The sequence below is a fragment of the Echeneis naucrates genome, chromosome 10 (assembly GCF_900963305.1).
Source record: "Echeneis naucrates chromosome 10, fEcheNa1.1, whole genome shotgun sequence".
Taxonomy (NCBI): Eukaryota; Metazoa; Chordata; class Actinopteri; order Carangiformes; family Echeneidae; genus Echeneis; species Echeneis naucrates.
In genome coordinates, this window is record NC_042520.1 from 25,774,651 (window position 1) to 25,792,646 (window position 17,996).

The 17,996-nt window shown below is 40.4% G+C and overlaps 1 protein-coding gene across 2 annotated transcripts; it reads left to right on the forward strand.

The window, feature by feature from the left end:
* The first annotated feature begins 1,709 nt into the window (after positions 1-1,709).
* spdl1 (spindle apparatus coiled-coil protein 1) lies at positions 1,710-16,466 on the forward strand. 2 transcript variants are annotated; one of them, XM_029512697.1, is made up of 15 exons: positions 1,710-1,776; positions 2,820-2,981; positions 3,841-4,017; positions 6,402-6,596; positions 6,745-6,894; positions 8,863-8,961; positions 9,075-9,185; positions 9,274-9,414; positions 11,754-11,860; positions 12,177-12,297; positions 14,436-14,502; positions 14,636-14,821; positions 14,928-15,006; positions 15,561-15,708; positions 16,420-16,466. In XM_029512697.1, the coding sequence occupies exons 2-14, from the start codon at positions 2,820-2,822 to the stop codon at positions 15,700-15,702; spliced, it is 1,737 nt and encodes a 578-aa protein (XP_029368557.1). In that variant the 5' UTR covers positions 1,710-1,776; the 3' UTR covers positions 15,703-15,708; positions 16,420-16,466. The 2 variants fall into 2 exon arrangements, with proteins under 2 accessions (XP_029368557.1, XP_029368556.1); XM_029512696.1 differs by lacking the exon at positions 16,420-16,466 and having other exon boundaries at positions 15,561-15,820.
* Positions 16,467-17,996: the final 1,530 nt, after the last annotated feature.

The following is a 17,996-nucleotide window of genomic DNA, read 5'->3' on the forward strand; positions in this document are numbered from 1 at the left end:
GTGTGTGTGTATGTGTATATATATATATATATATATATATATATATATATATATATATATATATATATATATATATATATATATATATATATATATATATATATACACTATTGTGATCCACCCAAGCAGACTGCAGCATAGAAAAGTATACTTGCCCCCACCAAGTGGTAAAACATTTGCAGCATCTTTCTGCAGATGTCTAAGGATCTGAGCCAAATAAAAGGTGTGTTTTTTTTTTTTTTTTGTTTTGTTTTGTTTTTTTTCCCCCTTTGGTCTTGTTGCTTAACTCAGTTAGTTTGCTCAGAGTTGATTGAATTCAAATCACCTGTTCTGAAACTTGGAGCTTCAAACAGGACCCGCTAGATTCTCTGTGCCTACATAAAAATGGTTTGCTTAACATCCACTCACTGGATTGACTGACGCACGGTACAATGAGAAAGTCCAAGGAGCTCAGTGCAGATGTGATTCATAATTGTAGATTTACACAATTTAGAAATGTTTCTTGGAGCCATTTCCAAACAACTGCATATTCCCAAATCATCAACACAAACAGTTTTAGTTTTTGGGACGTTCAACTTTACCAAGGTCCAGAAGAAAACATAAAATGTTATAATCCGCTTGGAGGAAATTGGTATGGTTGGTCAACAAGCCAAGGCACGTGCTTGACATGAGCTGGAAGCTGGTCGAACATCTGTGTCACTCTCCAGAGTCAAGCAAGTTTTACATTGCCCTAGACTGAGGGGCTTCCTTCCGAGAATGAAACCCCTGCTTTAAATTAAAGTTTAAGTAAAAGGAAAAACACGGTTGTAAAAGTATATAAAAATAAAGATTGTATAAAGACTGCAGTGGAGTGGATTTTTATTGCAGCATATAATGGTTAAACATAAAAGAAAAAGATATTAATCTTTTATTGAGACGAAGGGAAAAAGCTCTCCAATTTAATTTGTTTATTTTTGATAGTTGCTGTTGTTGGTGCTTTGGGGTTTTTTTTTTTTGTTTTGTTTTGTTTTTTAGTTTTGCGCTTTATGGTGCCAGCGCGGTCCCGGCGCACGGTTTGAGGACAGTTACTTTAAGGGAAAATGACAAACTTCAGCTTTAGTGTAATTGTGGAGAGCTGGGATAGAATCAGAAGGGGTTCATACACGGAACAAAGCAAGCAAAAATAAGCAACCACACTTTAAATAACAAGCTCAAAAACCCGCAATCCGCGGCTGACGATATTTTACAAGCGACTTTACAGAACAACGAGCACAAAGTCGCTTATAATAAGCGGACCAGGCAACATTGTGTTTGATGGAAGGGGTGTCAATCAAATCTCGCTCTTCAGAAACAACCAATCACAGCAGAGTTTCGAGCGAGAGTGCAGAAACCCACTTCCCGGGAGTGTTTTGTTTTTTGTTTTTTTCTTTTTTTTGGCTCACTGGTCATACATTCTTCTTCGCTCGCAGCACTTTTTCCTCGCTTGGGGAGCAGTTTCCTTTGAGTCCGCGCGAGCAGATATAATTTGCGCGCTCTCAGTTAATATCTATGCGTGTATGTTTTAGTGCTTTTTGGCACTAATGTGTCGCCATACAATTCTTCCTCCATTTGACTCCATCTGTCAGTATAAATAGAGATATTTATTTTTCCAATGCTCCGCCCCTGGTCCTTCGCTGCCCAATCATCCACGACTCTCATCCAGCCACTGTGGTGTCGCGATAATTCTTTGCAAACTGCGTTCGGTTCAAATTTACCAAATTGGCGGTTCGTGCGATAGAAGACTGTTACACAGACGAGGTAAACGCGTATTTTTTTTTCCACCATGTACATTTTGTAACGTTTGTAACTGTCAGCACCTTTAGAAACCTCAAACCGTTAACGTCCATTAAGTGATAAAAATAAACTGGGAAAGTTTCAAGTGTGCCATTACTGTCGGAGTTGGTTAGGCTGCTAATGAAAAGTCTGGTTCGAGGATTGATTTCATTCTCGGAATTACGTTAATGACGGCCGTTGGTTAAAAACAAGTCTCAACCTTTGCCTCAAATTTGTGCGTGTCAGAGAGAATACTGACCCTAACCCTAACCTGTGGTCAAAAACATTTTATAACAGAAGACAAGACCTTACTGCTGAAGCTGTGGCAACTGTAGTCACACCCACAGACCGTATAATGCTGAGGTGACAAGTAAACACTTACGGGCAATGTACCTACATTCAGGGATTTTTGCTTTAAGAGGTCAGAAAAAATTGATTTATTTTCCGTTCTGCATTTTTTTTCCTCGACAGTCTGGAAAATCTGATACTTTTGCGGTTGTGTCTTCGTACTGAGCAGTTGTCAGTCAGAATAGGAACATCAATGAGGCTTTGTATGCTGGCTCAGATATCAGTGTTTCCTCAACAATAAAGATCCCCAACACCTGAGGTCCTCTTTCTGGCAAAAACTCAAGCTTACCACAGAGTACTCTCCTTTTCCAAAACCCCCCAACACAGGTAGTTAAACCACAAATTTGCAAGTTCTTATAGAGACAACAAGAAAAGCAAGTACAAATGGAAAATAATTAACTTTAAATATCTCCCAGATTTCTGAATATCACATAAAAATTCAAAGAAAAAGCATTTTTACTAATCTATGAAGAGTCACAGTATCAGCACAACCAACCACCAATACACACACATTTTTTTTAACCCTGTGCAATATTACACTGATACTTAATAGGTAAAATACCTATTACCTATACCTAAGTATTGTTTTTTCCCTTTATAGCTATGCTGATCTGAAGCAGCCCTCATCTCTAGTGCATACAGCAGATTTTACAAACATCTCTTCTTACTCCTGTTTTCAGATGGCAGCAGTGGAGGAAATCCAGCTTCTCCGGAGCCAGCTGAAGGAGAGGGAGGAGCAGGTCCATCAGGCTGCTCAGGCCGGTCTAGACCTCCTCAACCAGCAGATGGAACTGCAGAACAGACTGGATGAAGAGAGAGTAGAGATGACCAACGCGCTTGAGGTATGACACAGTTCTCACTGTTGGGAAAACAAAAATCGAAACCTCACTAATTTTTTTCTCATTTATAGTGACAGAACACTGTGACTACCTACACAGATAAAGGGTTCCTGCAGGTCCTTAGAAAGTCTTAAAATGTCTTAAATTTAAATTAATGCCTTAACTTACCCTAAATTCACCATAAATTCACTATAGGTATTAAATTTCCAGGCGGTGCGTTTAATGCTGATGGGAAAGCACAGTAGTTGACCGTAAAAAAAATAGTGTGTATTTGTTTGATTAACTCAGTACAAAGGCCATGTAATAAATGAGAGACTCCACGATTAATAGCCGTTTTACGGTATGTGAGCGACAGACTGACGTCGAAGATGGGGAAGTGCAAATTTAATGACTAATGGATGGAAGAGGATGCATTTAGGAGGTGGTTGGCACTGGCTGAAAACAACGAGGCAATGTGCAAATTTTGCAAAAAGAGTTTTCCATTAGGGACCGTGGGTCTCAAAGCCGTTTGGTCGCATATTAAAGGAGGAAAGCACCAGCGCTATGTGGCAACAGCTAGCCACAGCGGGGGCCATGTTTAAATTGTCTTAAAGTAAATAAATAAATAAATAATCCAAAAAAGGTCTACATTTTATTTGTTGAGGTCTTACAAGGCATTAAAATTTAGTATTAAAATGGTACAAGAACCCTGAGATAGTCACAGTGTTCTATCTTAAAGATAACCACTCCACCAACTCCTGCCATCCCTGGTGATGTCAACAGTTATTTTAGGAAGTGTGTCTTCCAGATAAAACAGTTAGTGGTCAGTTCAGGCAATTATGCAGAAAGCCTCCTACCTGTCCCAATGTGATGTGTGTCACAGGCCCTGGAGCAGGACAAGTACTCACTGCAAAAGGAAGTGGACTTGAAGACTCGAATGTTGGAGTCACTGCAGTCAGAATATGACTGTCTGAAGACCCAACAGAAACTGCAGCTTGAGGAACAACAGGAACATCTGGAGCGGAGCCACAGCTTCACACTCAATGACCTCCACAACAAGGTTCACTTACCTCTACTGTACCCTTTTTTTTTTTCAGGGCTTTAGCCTAGTACAGTTGTGTTCAAAATAATAGCAGTCTGTTTAAAAAATTGAGTAAAGCCCAAAATCCTTATCATGGTTTTTATTTCCATGCATTGGGGACACTGCACATTATATTCTAAATCAAAACATGAAGAAAAAAGCAGAAATTCTTTACTCACTTGACAGAAAATGAAGAAAAATGAACATTGGGCTGTTCAAAAAAATAGCAGTGTCTGCATTTTACTTTACAAACTCAAATATTTACTGTATAAACTGAAAAATATCCAGGATTCAGCATTCCTATGAATCACTAAGCTAATATTTAGTTGTATAGCCACTGTTTCTGAGAACCGCTTCACATCTGTGTTGCATGGAGTCGACCAACTTCTGGCATCTGTGAACAGGTATTCCAGCCCAGGATGATTTGACAACGTTCCATAATTCCTCTGCATTTCTTGGTTTTGCCTCAGAAACAGTATTTTTAATGTCACCCCACAAGTTTTCTATCGGATTAAGGTCTGGGGATTGGGCTGGCCACTCCATGACTTTAATTTTGTTGGTCTGGAACCAAGAAGCTGCTCGCTTACTGGTGTGTTTGGGGTCGTTGTCTTGTTGAAACACCCATTTCAAGGGCATTTCCTCTTCAGCATAAGGCAACATGACCTCTTCAAGTATTTTGATGTATCCAAACTGATCCATGATCCCTGGTATGCGATAAATAGGCCCGACACCATAGTAAGAGAAACATCCCCATATCATGATGTTTGCACCACCATGCTTCACTGTCTTCAGAGTGTACTGTGGCTTGAATTCAGTGTTTGGGGGTCGTCTGACAAACTGTCTGCGGCCCTTAGACCCAAAGAGAACAATCTTACTCTCATCCGTCCACAAAATGTTTCTCCATTTCCCTTTTGGCCAGCCAATGTGTTCTTTGGCAAATTGTATCCTCTTCAGCACATGTCTTTTTTTTAACAGTGGGACTTTGCGGGGGCTTCTTGCTGATAGATTAGCTTCACACAGGCGTCTTCTAATTGTCACAGTACTCACAGGTAACTTCAGACTGTCTTTGATCATCCTGGAGCTGATCATTGGCTGAGTTTTCACCATTCTGGCTATTCTTCGATCCATTCGAATGGTAGTCTTCCGTTTTCTTCCACGTCTCTCTGGTTTTGCTTTCCATTTTAAAGCATTGGAGATCATTTTAGCCGAGCAGCCCATCATTTTCTGCACTTCTTTATACGTTTTCCCTTCATTAATCAACATTTTAATCAAAGTACGTTTTTCTTCTGAACAATGTCTGGAACGACCCATTTTTCTCAGGTTTTCAGAGAGAAATGCATGAGCAACATGTGCTGGCTTCATCCTTAAATAAGGGCCACCTGATTGACACCTGTTTTTTCACAGATTGAATGACTTCACTAATTGAACTACACACTGCTATTTTTTTGAACACGCAACTTCAATTCATTATTCAATTACACAGACTGAGGAGCATACATATCATGAATGTTGGCTCTGTTGGTTTTCTATGACCCTACTACAGCAACTGGTAAATTATTTGCCATGCAGTAATGTAATTTCTACCAAAAACAGGTTATTCATGTTGGACTGCTATTATTTTGAACACAAATGTATATGCACCTTATTTTTCACGGAAGCAAGGAGGCCAGACAGAACGCAACCAACTTCCGGTTTATTGTGCGACACTTCCTGTCCAGCACGCTTGACCACTGTGTAACTATTAGCTAACTTGTGTCTACCGCAGATACAGAGAGATATTTATGATGTGTTTTTTTTGTTTGTTTGTTTGTTTGTTTGTTTAAGTAATGGCTTCAAGGAAGACTGGGGTCTCCTGTGTGGTTAGGGACTATTGTAAAAACTGGTATAAACGCAAAGTTTACATAGAGGGTTTACATACATACATACATACATACATACATACACAAAGTTTACATACATACTGTTTTGAACATCAGCCGTGTGCGAGAGCTGATTATGGATGTAAAGTGTCCTATGATCTGCATCCTCTGCCGAAAGACAATAAATCCCTTTGCCTGTGGTTCATCTATGAGGATGCTGAGTGAAAATGGCAATCTACATTTAGGAAAAAAGGTCTCATCCACTTGTTTGTTTGTTGTTTTTTTCTTTATCTAGTTACAGACCACTGTGCCTTGATTGAGCTATCATTTGTACGTATGATATACATACATACATATATAATGTGTATGTTTACATTAACTAAACAATTACAATTTATGAGAAAGAGGGTGTTTCTTAAATGAGCTCGCTTTATTCTGAACAGTTTGTGTTTGTCACCTCTATTTTTCATTAATTCTCCTATTTTTTTGTGATCATGTTCTTAGATGCTGAGATTGCAGTCAGCTCTGGATGAATCGCAACTCAGTGAGAAACAGCTAAAACACAAACTGGAGGTGCAGACTGAGGCTCTGAACAACAAAATGGAGGAACTTCAAGCTCTTAATGAACACGGCCAGAGATCTATGACGTCTGAGGTGATGGAGGTACAGATAAAGATCATGGACCTGGAAACTGTTAAGGTGAGGGAGTGCAACTTTTCATCAGTCTCAATAGCTTACTCATATCTGGTCTTAACTACAGCTCTGACCACAAATGTCATCATTACTAGCTTGCCAAAGTGGACTTATTGTTCTCCCTGGGTGGAGGGTGATTTTCTTTGTCTAACAGGTGGAATTGGAGCAGACTCTGCAGGAGTCTCAGGACAAGGAGCAACACCTGGAGCTAACCAACAGGAGTCTACAGCGTCACCTGGAACGAATCACAGAGGAGAAGGAGGATAGAGAGAAAGAGGCTATTTCCTGGTTTAATGCCTTAGAGGTATGTAAAGATCCATGAAACTACAACTGTACATACATCCATCCATCCATCCATCTTCAACCACTTATCCAAAGTCATTTTGTGGGGGTAACAATTTTAGCAACGAGCTCCAGACTTCCTTTTTCCCGGCAATCTTGCCTAACTCTGACTGATGGATCCCGGGGCGCTCCCAGGCCTGTGAGGAGATATAATCTCTCCACTTGACCCTGGATCTGCCCTGAGATCTCTTCCCAGTTGGACGTGCCAGGAGCACCTTCCTAGGAAGATGCCCTGGTGGCATCCTTATCAGATGCCCAAACCACCTCAGCTGGCTCCCTTCCACGCAAAGGCGCAGCGACTCTACTCCAGGTCTCTCCTGAATGACTGAGCTTTTCACCATTTCTCTAAGGGAGACCCCAGCCACCCTGCAGAGAAAGCCCATTTCGGCTGCTTGTAGCCGCAATTTTTTTTACTTTTGTCATTACCCATCAATTATGACCATAGGGGAGAGTAAAAACTAAGATTGACAAGTAGATTGAGAACTTTACCTTCTGGTTTGGCTACCTTTTTACAGTGAATGCAGCACCGCACCAGCTGCCCTGATTCTCCGGTCAGTCTCGTGCTCGTGAACAAAACCCTGAGATACTTGAGCTCCCTTACCTGAGGCAAGGACTCATTCAAGCTCTTTCTTTGGGCATATATGGATTGGATGGCTCTCACCCCATACTCCCACAGTACCTCCCACAGAAAATCCCAGGGAACCAGATCGTACACCTTCTCCAGATCCTCAAAGCATATGTGGACTGGGAGATTGTATTCTCCTGCCCCTCTCAAGGATACCTGCGAGACTAAAGAGCTGGTCGGGTGGCAGGGAAGCAACGATTATAGATTATAATTGTACGATTATAGTCTGAGGAATAATCACAGTTTCACGATTATCATGATTATTATGCATTAATTAATTTCACAACACTACTAATGACCTAATACATAAAATCACATGGACATTCTTTAGCTATTTTGATTAATTTATTATGATTTATTTCTGTCAGAAATAACACTGTAATAAAATAATACAGTAAAAACTAATAAACAAAGACAAAAAAAAAGTCAAAAGTATTTCCATTTTGAAAAAACTAATGGAATCAAAGGCTGCAGGACCTCTGTCTGCATGGCTCTTTTGATTAAAAATATCCCAAAATTATTTTGTATTTTAAGTTTGTGTATTATTCCATAATTCTTTTAGACCTGAGTCAAGAACTTGCACGCAATGTTGAAAAGGTGTGTCAACCATGACAGCCCTCAACACCCAGATCCATTGCAGGGGTATCTCATCAACCCCTGGAGCTTTGCCACTGTGGAGTTAAACTACTTCAGTGACTTCACCCAGGGAAATTGACGATGATTTCTCATCATTCTCTGGCCCTGTTTCCATTAGAGAGGGTGCATTAGGGGGAATAAGAAGTTCCCCAAAGGGCTCTTTAACCGTCATATCAGCTCCTTAGTGGAGTTTAACAGAGTGCTGTTCTCACTGTACAAAGCTCGGATGCTCTCGTCTCCTCCTCCTGAGGTGACGGACAGTCTTCAAGAAACACCTTGGGGTCATCTGAAAGTCCTTAATGGCCTCACAAACTCCTCCTCCACCCGCTGTTCTAATCTCTGCCACAGCCATGGCTGCTGCCCTTTGGGCCTGTCAGTACCTCACAACTGCTTCAGGAGTCCCCAGCAACAACATGTCATGCTCTGGGCATGGTAACCTTCCTCCCTCCTCTGTCTTCCAATGAGTCTTTAGAACCATTCTTTGTCTGGCCTCTCACCTGAGACCTATTTTTGCCTTGTAGATCCTACCAGACATCACACCCTCTCTGCTGATTTGTCAGCTGCTCATGATGCACATGGAGCTGTGTGTGTCTGGTCCTGGTCTCTTGGTCTGTATTAGTCTCTTTATTTTTGTGTTTGCTCATATTATGTTTCTTTGTCATGAAACAGAAATCTCGTGAAATGAACCGAGACCTCCAGATCCAATTGGACCAAGTTCTACAACAGGCACAGGACCCCAACAGTAAAGGGAATTCCCTGTTTGCTGAGGTTAGACCAAGAGAATGTCATCTTGTATCAAAATGTTTAACATACAAGGCAAATTGGTGAAAATAAATGGGAAAAAAATGTGACTCTGTGTGAATGTGTTTTTTCTTTTGCAGTTGGAGGACAAACGTGCTGAGATGGAGAGACAGCTGATCAGTATTAAGGTCCAGTATCAGTCCTTGCAGAAACAACATGTCTTCAGCAAACAACAGCTGCAACGCATGAAGGTACTGAGGGTCACAGGGGCAACTGGATGAATGCAATGACCATAAAAACATACTCTGGTTTGTTTATAATCATGTGACTGTGTTCTAGGTTCAGATAGCTACTCTGATGCAACTCCAGGGTTCCAGGGCAGACCCTGCTCAGATGGAGAGACTCCAATCCATGCTCTTAGAGAAGAATGGGGAAATCCAGAATCTTACTAGTAAACTACAGAGACTAGAGAAGTTGGAGGTGAGTGCTTATTTTAGCTTGATTTAGTTTGGTGCAAGAAGGAGCGCTAGTGTAGGTCATTCATTCCAGCAGCTATCAGACTGCACAACACCACTCTGTCACAGCAATAAAATCTGTACTCTGGAGTATTAAATTTATTTGCACTACTGACAAGCTTTATGCTTTATCTTCACTACCCTATCCACATACACTATGCTTTTTAACATTTCTGAACCTCACAGTTTGAGCCTCTTTTGTATTTTCTTATATTTTATGTCACTTTATTACATTACATCTTTTAACTATTACCACTGCCACTTTACATTTCTTGTACTTCTATTCCTTGTTCTATTCTTGGACTGCTATTCCTGTGGTTGCTGCTGTAAGACAGAATTTCCCATTCATGGGTTAAGTCCTGTCTTACCTTATCAAGTCCAAATCAAATTGACCTTAGCTGTAGATACATTTTAGTGGAGAATGTATCTGTAGGAGCAGTGACTTGTGTTATCACTTTCTCATCGGGGTAATGGGTATCTAGAGATGTGTGGGCAGAGCTGTGTTTGGCACTGCAGTTGAATGACTGTCTGCTTGATATCACCTGCACCAGCCTGATTTTAGTTTTGCTTCGCACAAAGAGAGGGTGAGTAGGGTGTTGATAATTTCTGTTTACCGTGTTTTTGTCCAGTTTAGCCATAGCTGATGATGGGTAGATGACACCTCATGATGTGTGTGGAAAATTTCCATGTGTTGACAGTGTTGACAATGTGTTGGTGTGTCACTTAATTGCGACATCTGCTGGATGGAAGAGAAGTGTATATATTACAGTTAATTTGATATAATAACCAAAATAATATGACTATGTCAAAAATATTTTCCCTGCTATCCAGAAACAGCTAAGTGACAGCTAAGTTCATCCAATGTTGTTCCCATAACAACTGATGGGATAGGCTCAGGGCTCCTCATTTTCTCCTTAAAGTCGGAGGGATGTGGGAGAATGGGGGAATCTCCACCCCCCCCCTTTGCGGACCTCACAACACAAACGAGTCGAAAACTGCGCTTCGTGATAAACACAATTTGGAGCCTCACTGCAACACAGCACTGTGACATAGTAGTTAGGGGTAAAAAAAGAATTAATTAATGCAACACGACACAACAGCTGTATTGGTCATGTGTGTTCTTATGGGGATGCACGTATAGACACATGGTGTTGCTTATTCTGTTTGACAAGTGCACTGACACTTCAGTATTGTTTGACCCATCACCAGCCATAACAGTGTTCCAGAGCATAAGTGCTTTTACATGTGTGTCAGTAAGTGCCAGCTAAATGCAAATGCTAATCCATGGTACTTTTTGGACACAGCATGTCAGAAAGATCTCCCTACATATCCCCTTAGCAGCTGATTGTAACTCTTTTTTGGTTGTCACAATACTAAGTTGGTGAATATCTCCTCAGTCTGCTGGCTGTCTGCTGTGTGTGCTTATAGAAATGTCTGATGTTTCACAGTGCCTGAGACTCAGTACCCTCAGAGTGCTGGTACGTGGTACGTGCTAATGGGTATTGCTAATTAAAGGATTACCAGGGGAAGTAGGAGGAGCTGGTCTACTATTACATTGCTCCAAGACTCTGGAGTTTTTACTATGGCTATGAAGACAGCAGTCATTTTATAAATGCATGTCTACTGGCAGGGGTGCATAGTCAGAACTGAAAGACAAGCTGGTCACAGTGGCACCAGGGCAGTTTAGACATCTCAACTCTCTCCAACAACACTTTCAAGCTCCTCCATTGAGATCCTGAGGCATGTAATATGTGTGGTCTGTATCTAATTTTACTACCTTCTTCCCTGGCAGACTCAGACTCAGGAACCACCTGAATTGCAGCTGTCATTGTGAAGGGGCAGCAATTATGCTCTGACTCCTTCTTGCTGTCAGCTTCTCCCCATCACTGAGGTTAAGCCCAGAACCCCTGAGATGGCAACTCCTTGTAGCATCTTGTAGCTGTGATCTCGGTGTTTCGATCATTACCGAGCCTCTTTGTTAGCTTAGCTAAAGACTTATGGTCCTCATCTGCACTACCAGTCAGAAGTTTGGAAACATGTTCCTATTCATTTGAATGAGAGTGTGTGTCCCAACTTTTTACTGGTAGTGTATGTCAAAGTGGTTGTGTAAAAGGTCTATGGAGCTTCTGAAGGGAGGAATATGTTTTTCTGTTGAGCTGCTGCTGACTTACATCTGATCATCCACGAATATTTAATATCTAATTAATATGATTGTCAAAATAAAGTTTGTAAGCAAGGGTTGTTATCCCATTGGCTGTAGACTGCTCAATGCAACATTTTTTTTGTGTGTGCGCACACGTGTAGATGATACTGAAGTCTCAGCCAGCTTATCCGGTTCCAACAGAGATCAGCAATGGCCAAGATGAAACCTATTACATTGACCTGCTGAAGATGAAGCTCAACAGCACTGTGTGAGTTGTCTGGTTGTATTACCTATGTCATGTTAGATATCTACTGATTTGGAGGGACACCAGTTAGCAGCCATACGCCAGGTAAATCTTCTAAACTAGAAAGGATAGAAATTAATGCTGCTTATTATTTTAGACAGTGATCAGTGTCAGCTGTAGCCTAGCACTATGAACTAATTGTTAATTTAGTTTATTTATTGAATCGTCAGTTTGTGAAAAAAATTAGGTAAGTGATTGTCCCACCAACATTTACAGTTTAAAGAGGTGCGTCTTTGCCTTTATCAACATGCATAAGCTCACTGTTGTTGTGTGTCTTCAGTAAGGATGCAGAGCGTCTAGGAGATGAGCTTTCTATGCAGAGGATGAAGTCCTTGTCAGAGAGTCAAAGATCTCTGGAACTGGAGAGGAAACTCTTCATGTGTGAAAGAATGCTCAAACAGGTGAGGGTTCAATACTACCAGTTTAAATGATGTTTACGTCTTAAAACACTGTCTGCAGGTGTAATTACTGGGACGTTATGTTTAACCACTGTCTCTAGGTTTATTTACTGTATCTTTAGGTCTAATTACTTTCATTAGGTTTAATTGATTAGCTTAATTTGTGTTATTAGGTTTCATTAGCATGTGTGTAGGTTTAATTACAGGGTCTGTTGCTTCAATTAGTGTTTGGGTTAGGTTTAATTACTGTCAGTAGGTTGAAAGGCTGACAGTCAGTTTATTTACTGTGTCTGTAGATATTAACAGTTTAAATGCTGTCTGTGTCTTAGGACACTGTATGTAGGTTTAATTACTGGGTCTCTGTGTTTAATCGCTGTCTATACATTTAATTACTAATGTTCAGTTTAATTGCTACAGTTTAAGTAGTATTTCTGAAGGTCTAATGACTTCGTCCTTTGCTTATCTTAATCTGGTGAAAATAGATTGTAACAAAACTGCTTCAGCCCCGATAAAGAATATGAGAAATTCTCAGGATTCCTACAGAATACACAAAAAGATTGGGCCACACTAAAAGCATGTGGGATGTTGGTGAAGTTTTAGGGACAGTCTGCCTTGAACTTCTTGGGTGCTTCATCTTCACAATCTCCAGAGTATACTCTGGAGCAAGGTTGAATTACTATCTGTAGGTTAAAATGTTGACCATGGTAATCATGTTATATTTCTTAATTTTGATTGACACAATAGAATTTCAGAAAAAATACCAAGAATGCCCACAAATATGTCAGTACCTACAAACTTCTAAAAAATTGTTTGCCAAGTTTGTGGAACCTTCTCCTATAAAATTTAATATATTAGATTCAAGACGGTTCAAGTAAATCAATGTTTGTATTTTATTTGCTTTATTTGCTTCTCAGAAAAAGAAAAAAAAAAAACTTGTCACAATGCAATCAAAAAGCAACCTAGGCTCTGCCATTATTAATATCTTTAAACTTGCTTTAAACTACAAAATGGCCTGAGTAGAAAAACTGCTTCAAGCCTCCATAAAGAATATGAAAAGTGCTCAGAGATGCTGCAGAATACAAAAATTGCGAGCCACTAATTCAGTGGTGTGGAACTATTTTGTCTGCTTTGTTATGACTTGTGGATAGTTGTGTAACAAAGAAATAATACTTAGTTAATAATACTTGTTTTGGGTGGTATTTATACTTGAGTTTATTTAGTAAGGCAACTTCTACTTTTACTTTGCTACATTTTCTAAATAAAATGCTTACCTTTACCTCACCACATTACCAATAACCATCAACATTTTTTACTACAAAAAATAAGATGAAAAACAGATAGTGGTGAATCAGGGTGGTCTGCTTGAAGACCAACTGCCTGTTAATTGTTAATCATGTTATGTCCACCATGCTTTCAAAGCTCCACCACTATTTAAAAAAATACAAAACAAAACACACACACTTAAAAAAAAAAAAGTGACCAGTGGGCGGCTTGGGGTCCTGGGTGCAAGTGATCTCACGACACTGAAGTTTTGCACTCCGGTACCCAGACCAAAAACATTAACTTGCATAAAATGCAACTCTATTTTATTTATTTTTTTAATTTAAATATATTCCCAGGACTCTGTTGTCATTACACGCTACTAATCATTCACCATTGTTGCTTCTTTCCATATTTCCCCTACTGCTAATATTTACTTGTACACATTTAGTGTTAGAAGGTTGCAATCAGAGGTTTCTGCCTCTTAAAGGAGGTTTTTCCTTGCCACTGTCGCCAATTGCTTGCTCTTCAATGGATATGTTGGAGGGTTTTCTTTAGCAACTCCATAAAGAGGTGGGTCTAGACCTGCTCTCTGTGTAAAGTGCCTTGATGCACCGTTGTTCAAATTTGGCACTGTTTAAATAAGTTTGATTGGATTTTCTATTTGTTTAAGTTGTCAATCATCGCTGAAATTTAGGCCAGATTTTCTGTGGGCCTAAGAAGAAGAAAAAAAGAACAAATTGTTATTTCTTATTTAAGTTCATGTTGATCATCATATTTGCTGATTGTTCATAATAAAAAATATTTCCATCCCACATTACTCCCTCAAATGGAGAGCTACACTTCACTGATGTTTCTGGACCTGTTTCTTTCTGCTGTAGACTCAGAGTGACAAAATCAAACTACAGCTACGAGTGGAGGCACTTCAGCACAAATATGAACCCAAAGGTCAGTAGGATAAAACTAGACCAACATGTGCTTGTTGGCTTGGTGTCTCAGAGGGATGGGGACAAAGAAATGCTAACTGTTTGGTTGCAGGCATGTTGAAAATGTTTGACTGGTGTTATTTTATCCTTAAAAGTAAAAAGCAATCTGATCCAGAAGAAAAATAAAGAGAAACTTCCTGTGGACATTGTACCCTTCTCTGAGGACACCACCCTTAGAAAGGGGGAGCAGGCAGTCACCATGGAGATGGATACACATAATCAGACTGCAGGCACTGAGGCTGATACTTGTTCTACAACTGTGGGCCTGAGCTCCACACAAGGTGTGCTAAGATTGAAAATATGGTTAAGTAAAATGACAACATGAACGCAAAATACTGACAAAAAATTGAGCTAGTTTCACTGATAAGACTTCTATGACTATCACAGGTCCAGGGCCAACTGAGCCACAGCCATCAAAGTGTGTGAAGATATGTGTGGATGGCCCTTTTGTGATCCCCAATCCCAGGTCAGTGTATGGTCTTGCAGTAGTTGATCTAATTCCTGTCTGTAGCTTGGCTCAATCGCAGACCTGGGCCTATTTAACTGCTCTGACTCAGATCAAAACCTCCTTACAACATTGCCAACCACTTAAAAGTCCATAACAAGTCCACATTTTAAAAGTCCTCAATCCTACAGCTCCCTGACAGTACGCATATGACCCTGATCAATTTAGGATATGACATCACTGTAACTGAATTTACCTGCCCATATCCTTTTTTTCTTCTTGTATCATATTAAAATGGTCCTGTCCATTTTGCCTGTGTTGAACTCAAGAGTTCCCTGGACAAGGTGACAACCAATTTCACACTCATTTCAGGTTATTAGGTTACCATGTGAGATAAGCAAAGACAACCCTGGATGTTAACCAGCTTCAGTAGGTGCCAGAATGGTGACATTAAAATTTCACAAGTGATTTTAACTGTTGAATCAGAGTTAAAACTAAAACTAATTAAATCTCACTTGATGACAGGATTAAGAAAAGACGTTGAATAATGACATTTCTGTGTTGGTTCCTTGAAGTTCTCCTGTAAAGGAAGCGGCGCAGAACCAGGACGAGAACAGTCAACAAAACAAACACGACAGAGTGACGAAACCAAGAGGAGTGGAGACGATTCATGTCAGTTCTAACAGCAGTATGGAGAACCAGTGTGCTCAACAGTAGAAAGCAGTATGTTCAATGTTTTACAGGCTGCTTTAATCTGATATTCTAAAGACATTTGGTCTTTAGCATTGACTTGTACTTTTCTTTACTCATTTTATTGCATTATTAAATTCTACAGGATTTAGATCGTTTGTCCCTTATTTACAGCTTAATTTGTATTATACCAAGCTGACAGGGAAAAAAAATGACAGTGAAGAAACAGTGAGAATGAGAAACTCGAATCGGGCTGCATGCAGCACTGTCTGTCATACAAGCACTGCTTCGGTTACGAACCAAGTGGGCCAAATTTGAAACATTTGGGTTACAAAAAGGTATTTTAAAATAAATCAGATCAAATCAAATCAGATTTATTTGTATAGCGCCAAATCATAACAAAGTTACATCAAGGCACTTTACATATAGAGCAGGTCTAGACCAAACTCTTTATAAATTTATTTAAAGAGACCCAACAGATCCCCTGATGAGCAAGCACTTGGCAACAGTGGCAAGGAAAAACTTCCTTTAAGAGGCAGAAACCTCGAGCAGAACCAGGCTCAGGGGGGGCGGCCATCTGCCTCGACCGGTTGGGTTGAGAGTGGGAGAGAGAGAGAGAGAGAGAGAGAGAGAGAGAGACAGGCATTGGGGGGGGGGGGGGGGGGTGTAGGCAGGAACATGTTGTTGCATGAAGTTCATGGAGTTGAGCTGTAATACAGAATTCATGCTATATGGGACCAGCAGGTGTTGCAGGAACATGGGATGGAGATGAGTCACCACCTGCAGGATGAGGACAGGGAGAGAGAGGAGAGGAACTGGGAGAGACAGAGACTTTGGCAGAACATGGTTAGTAAATGCAGTATAAATGCTTAGAACTGGGTGAAACTGTTTTGTTTTGTTTTGGTTTTTTTTTGTTTTTTGTTTTTTTTTTTTTTTTTAAGAAGGATGGTTTTTATCAGCGCATGCAAGGAGGGAGTTAGAGAGAAAGAGGGAGAGAGGGTGACAGGGAGAGACAGAGAGAGAGAAGCTCAGTCCTTCCCCCAGCAGCCTAGGCCTATAGCAGCATACCTAAAGAGTAGAGGACTTTTTAACTGTACGCTCTGTCATACAGGAAAGTTTTAAGCCTGGTCTTGAAAGTTACTAAAGAGTCTGCCCCCCGGACCGATGCTGGGAGTTGGTTCCATAGAAGAGGAGCCTGATAACTGAACGATCTGCCTCCAGATTTACTCTTGGAGACTCTAGGAACCACAAGTAAACCTCCATCTAGAGAGCGGAGTGGCCTGCTAGGACAGTAAGGAACTATGAGCACTCTGAGATACGATGGAGCTTGGCCATTAAGAGCTTTATACGTTAAAAGAAGGATTTTGAATTCTACTCTATATTTTACTGGCAGCCAATGAAGAGCAGCTAACACGGGAGAGATGTGATCTCTTTTCCTAGTTCCTGTTAATATTCGTGCAGCAGCGTTCTGAATTAACTGAAGGCCTTTTAGAGATTTGTTTGGACATGCAGATAGTAATGAGTTACAGTAGTCCAGCCTAGAAGTTACAAATGCATGGACTAGTTTTTCTGCATCATCCTGAGAGAGGATGTTTCTGATTTTCCTAATGTTTCTCAGGTGGAAGAAAGCTGCCCGACTAACTTATTTTATGTGAGGGACAAAGGACATGTCCTGGTCAAAAATTACTCCAAGGTTTCTTACAGTGGAGCTGGAGGCCAAAGTAATGCCGTCCAAACTGATGAGATGATTAGATAGTATTTTTCTGAGGTGCTTAGGACCGAGTACAATAACTTCTGTTTTGTCAGAGTTGAGAAGTAAAAAATTTCCAGTCATCCAGACTTTTATGTCTTCAAGACATGCCTGCAGTCTGACTATCTGACTGACTTCATTTGGCTTCATTGATAGGTACAGCTGAGTATCGTCTGCGTAGCAGTGGAAATTGATGCTGTGTTTCCTGATAATGTTGCCTAGAGGAAGCAGATAAAGCGTAAAGAGGATTGGTCCAAGTACCGAACCCTGCGGGACTCCATGACTGACTACAGTACATGAGGAGGAGCTGTTGTTTACATGAACAAACTGATGTCTATCTGATAAGTAGGATTTGAACCACTTTAGTGCAGTTCCTTTAATTCCAATTTCATGTTCCAGTCTCTGTAGTAAAATATTATGATCTATGGTGTCGAATGCAGCACTAAGATCTAGAAGGAGAAGTATGGAGGCTGATCCATTGTCTGAGGCCATTAGAATGTCATTGGAGACTTTAACCAGCGCTGTTTCTGTGCTATGATGGGCTCTAAATCCTGACTGAAACTCTTCAAAC

Coding starts and splice junctions, on each gene's coding strand:
- spdl1 (XM_029512697.1), top strand. CDS start 2,820: ATGGCAGCAGTGGAGGAAATCCAGCTTCTCCGGAGCCAGCTGAAGGAG. Junction 6,597..6,744: donor TGGACCTGGAAACTGTTAAG/GTGAGGGAGTGC, acceptor TTTGTCTAACAG/GTGGAATTGGAGCAGACTCT. Junction 12,298..14,435: donor GTGAAAGAATGCTCAAACAG/GTGAGGGTTCAA, acceptor TTTCTGCTGTAG/ACTCAGAGTGACAAAATCAA.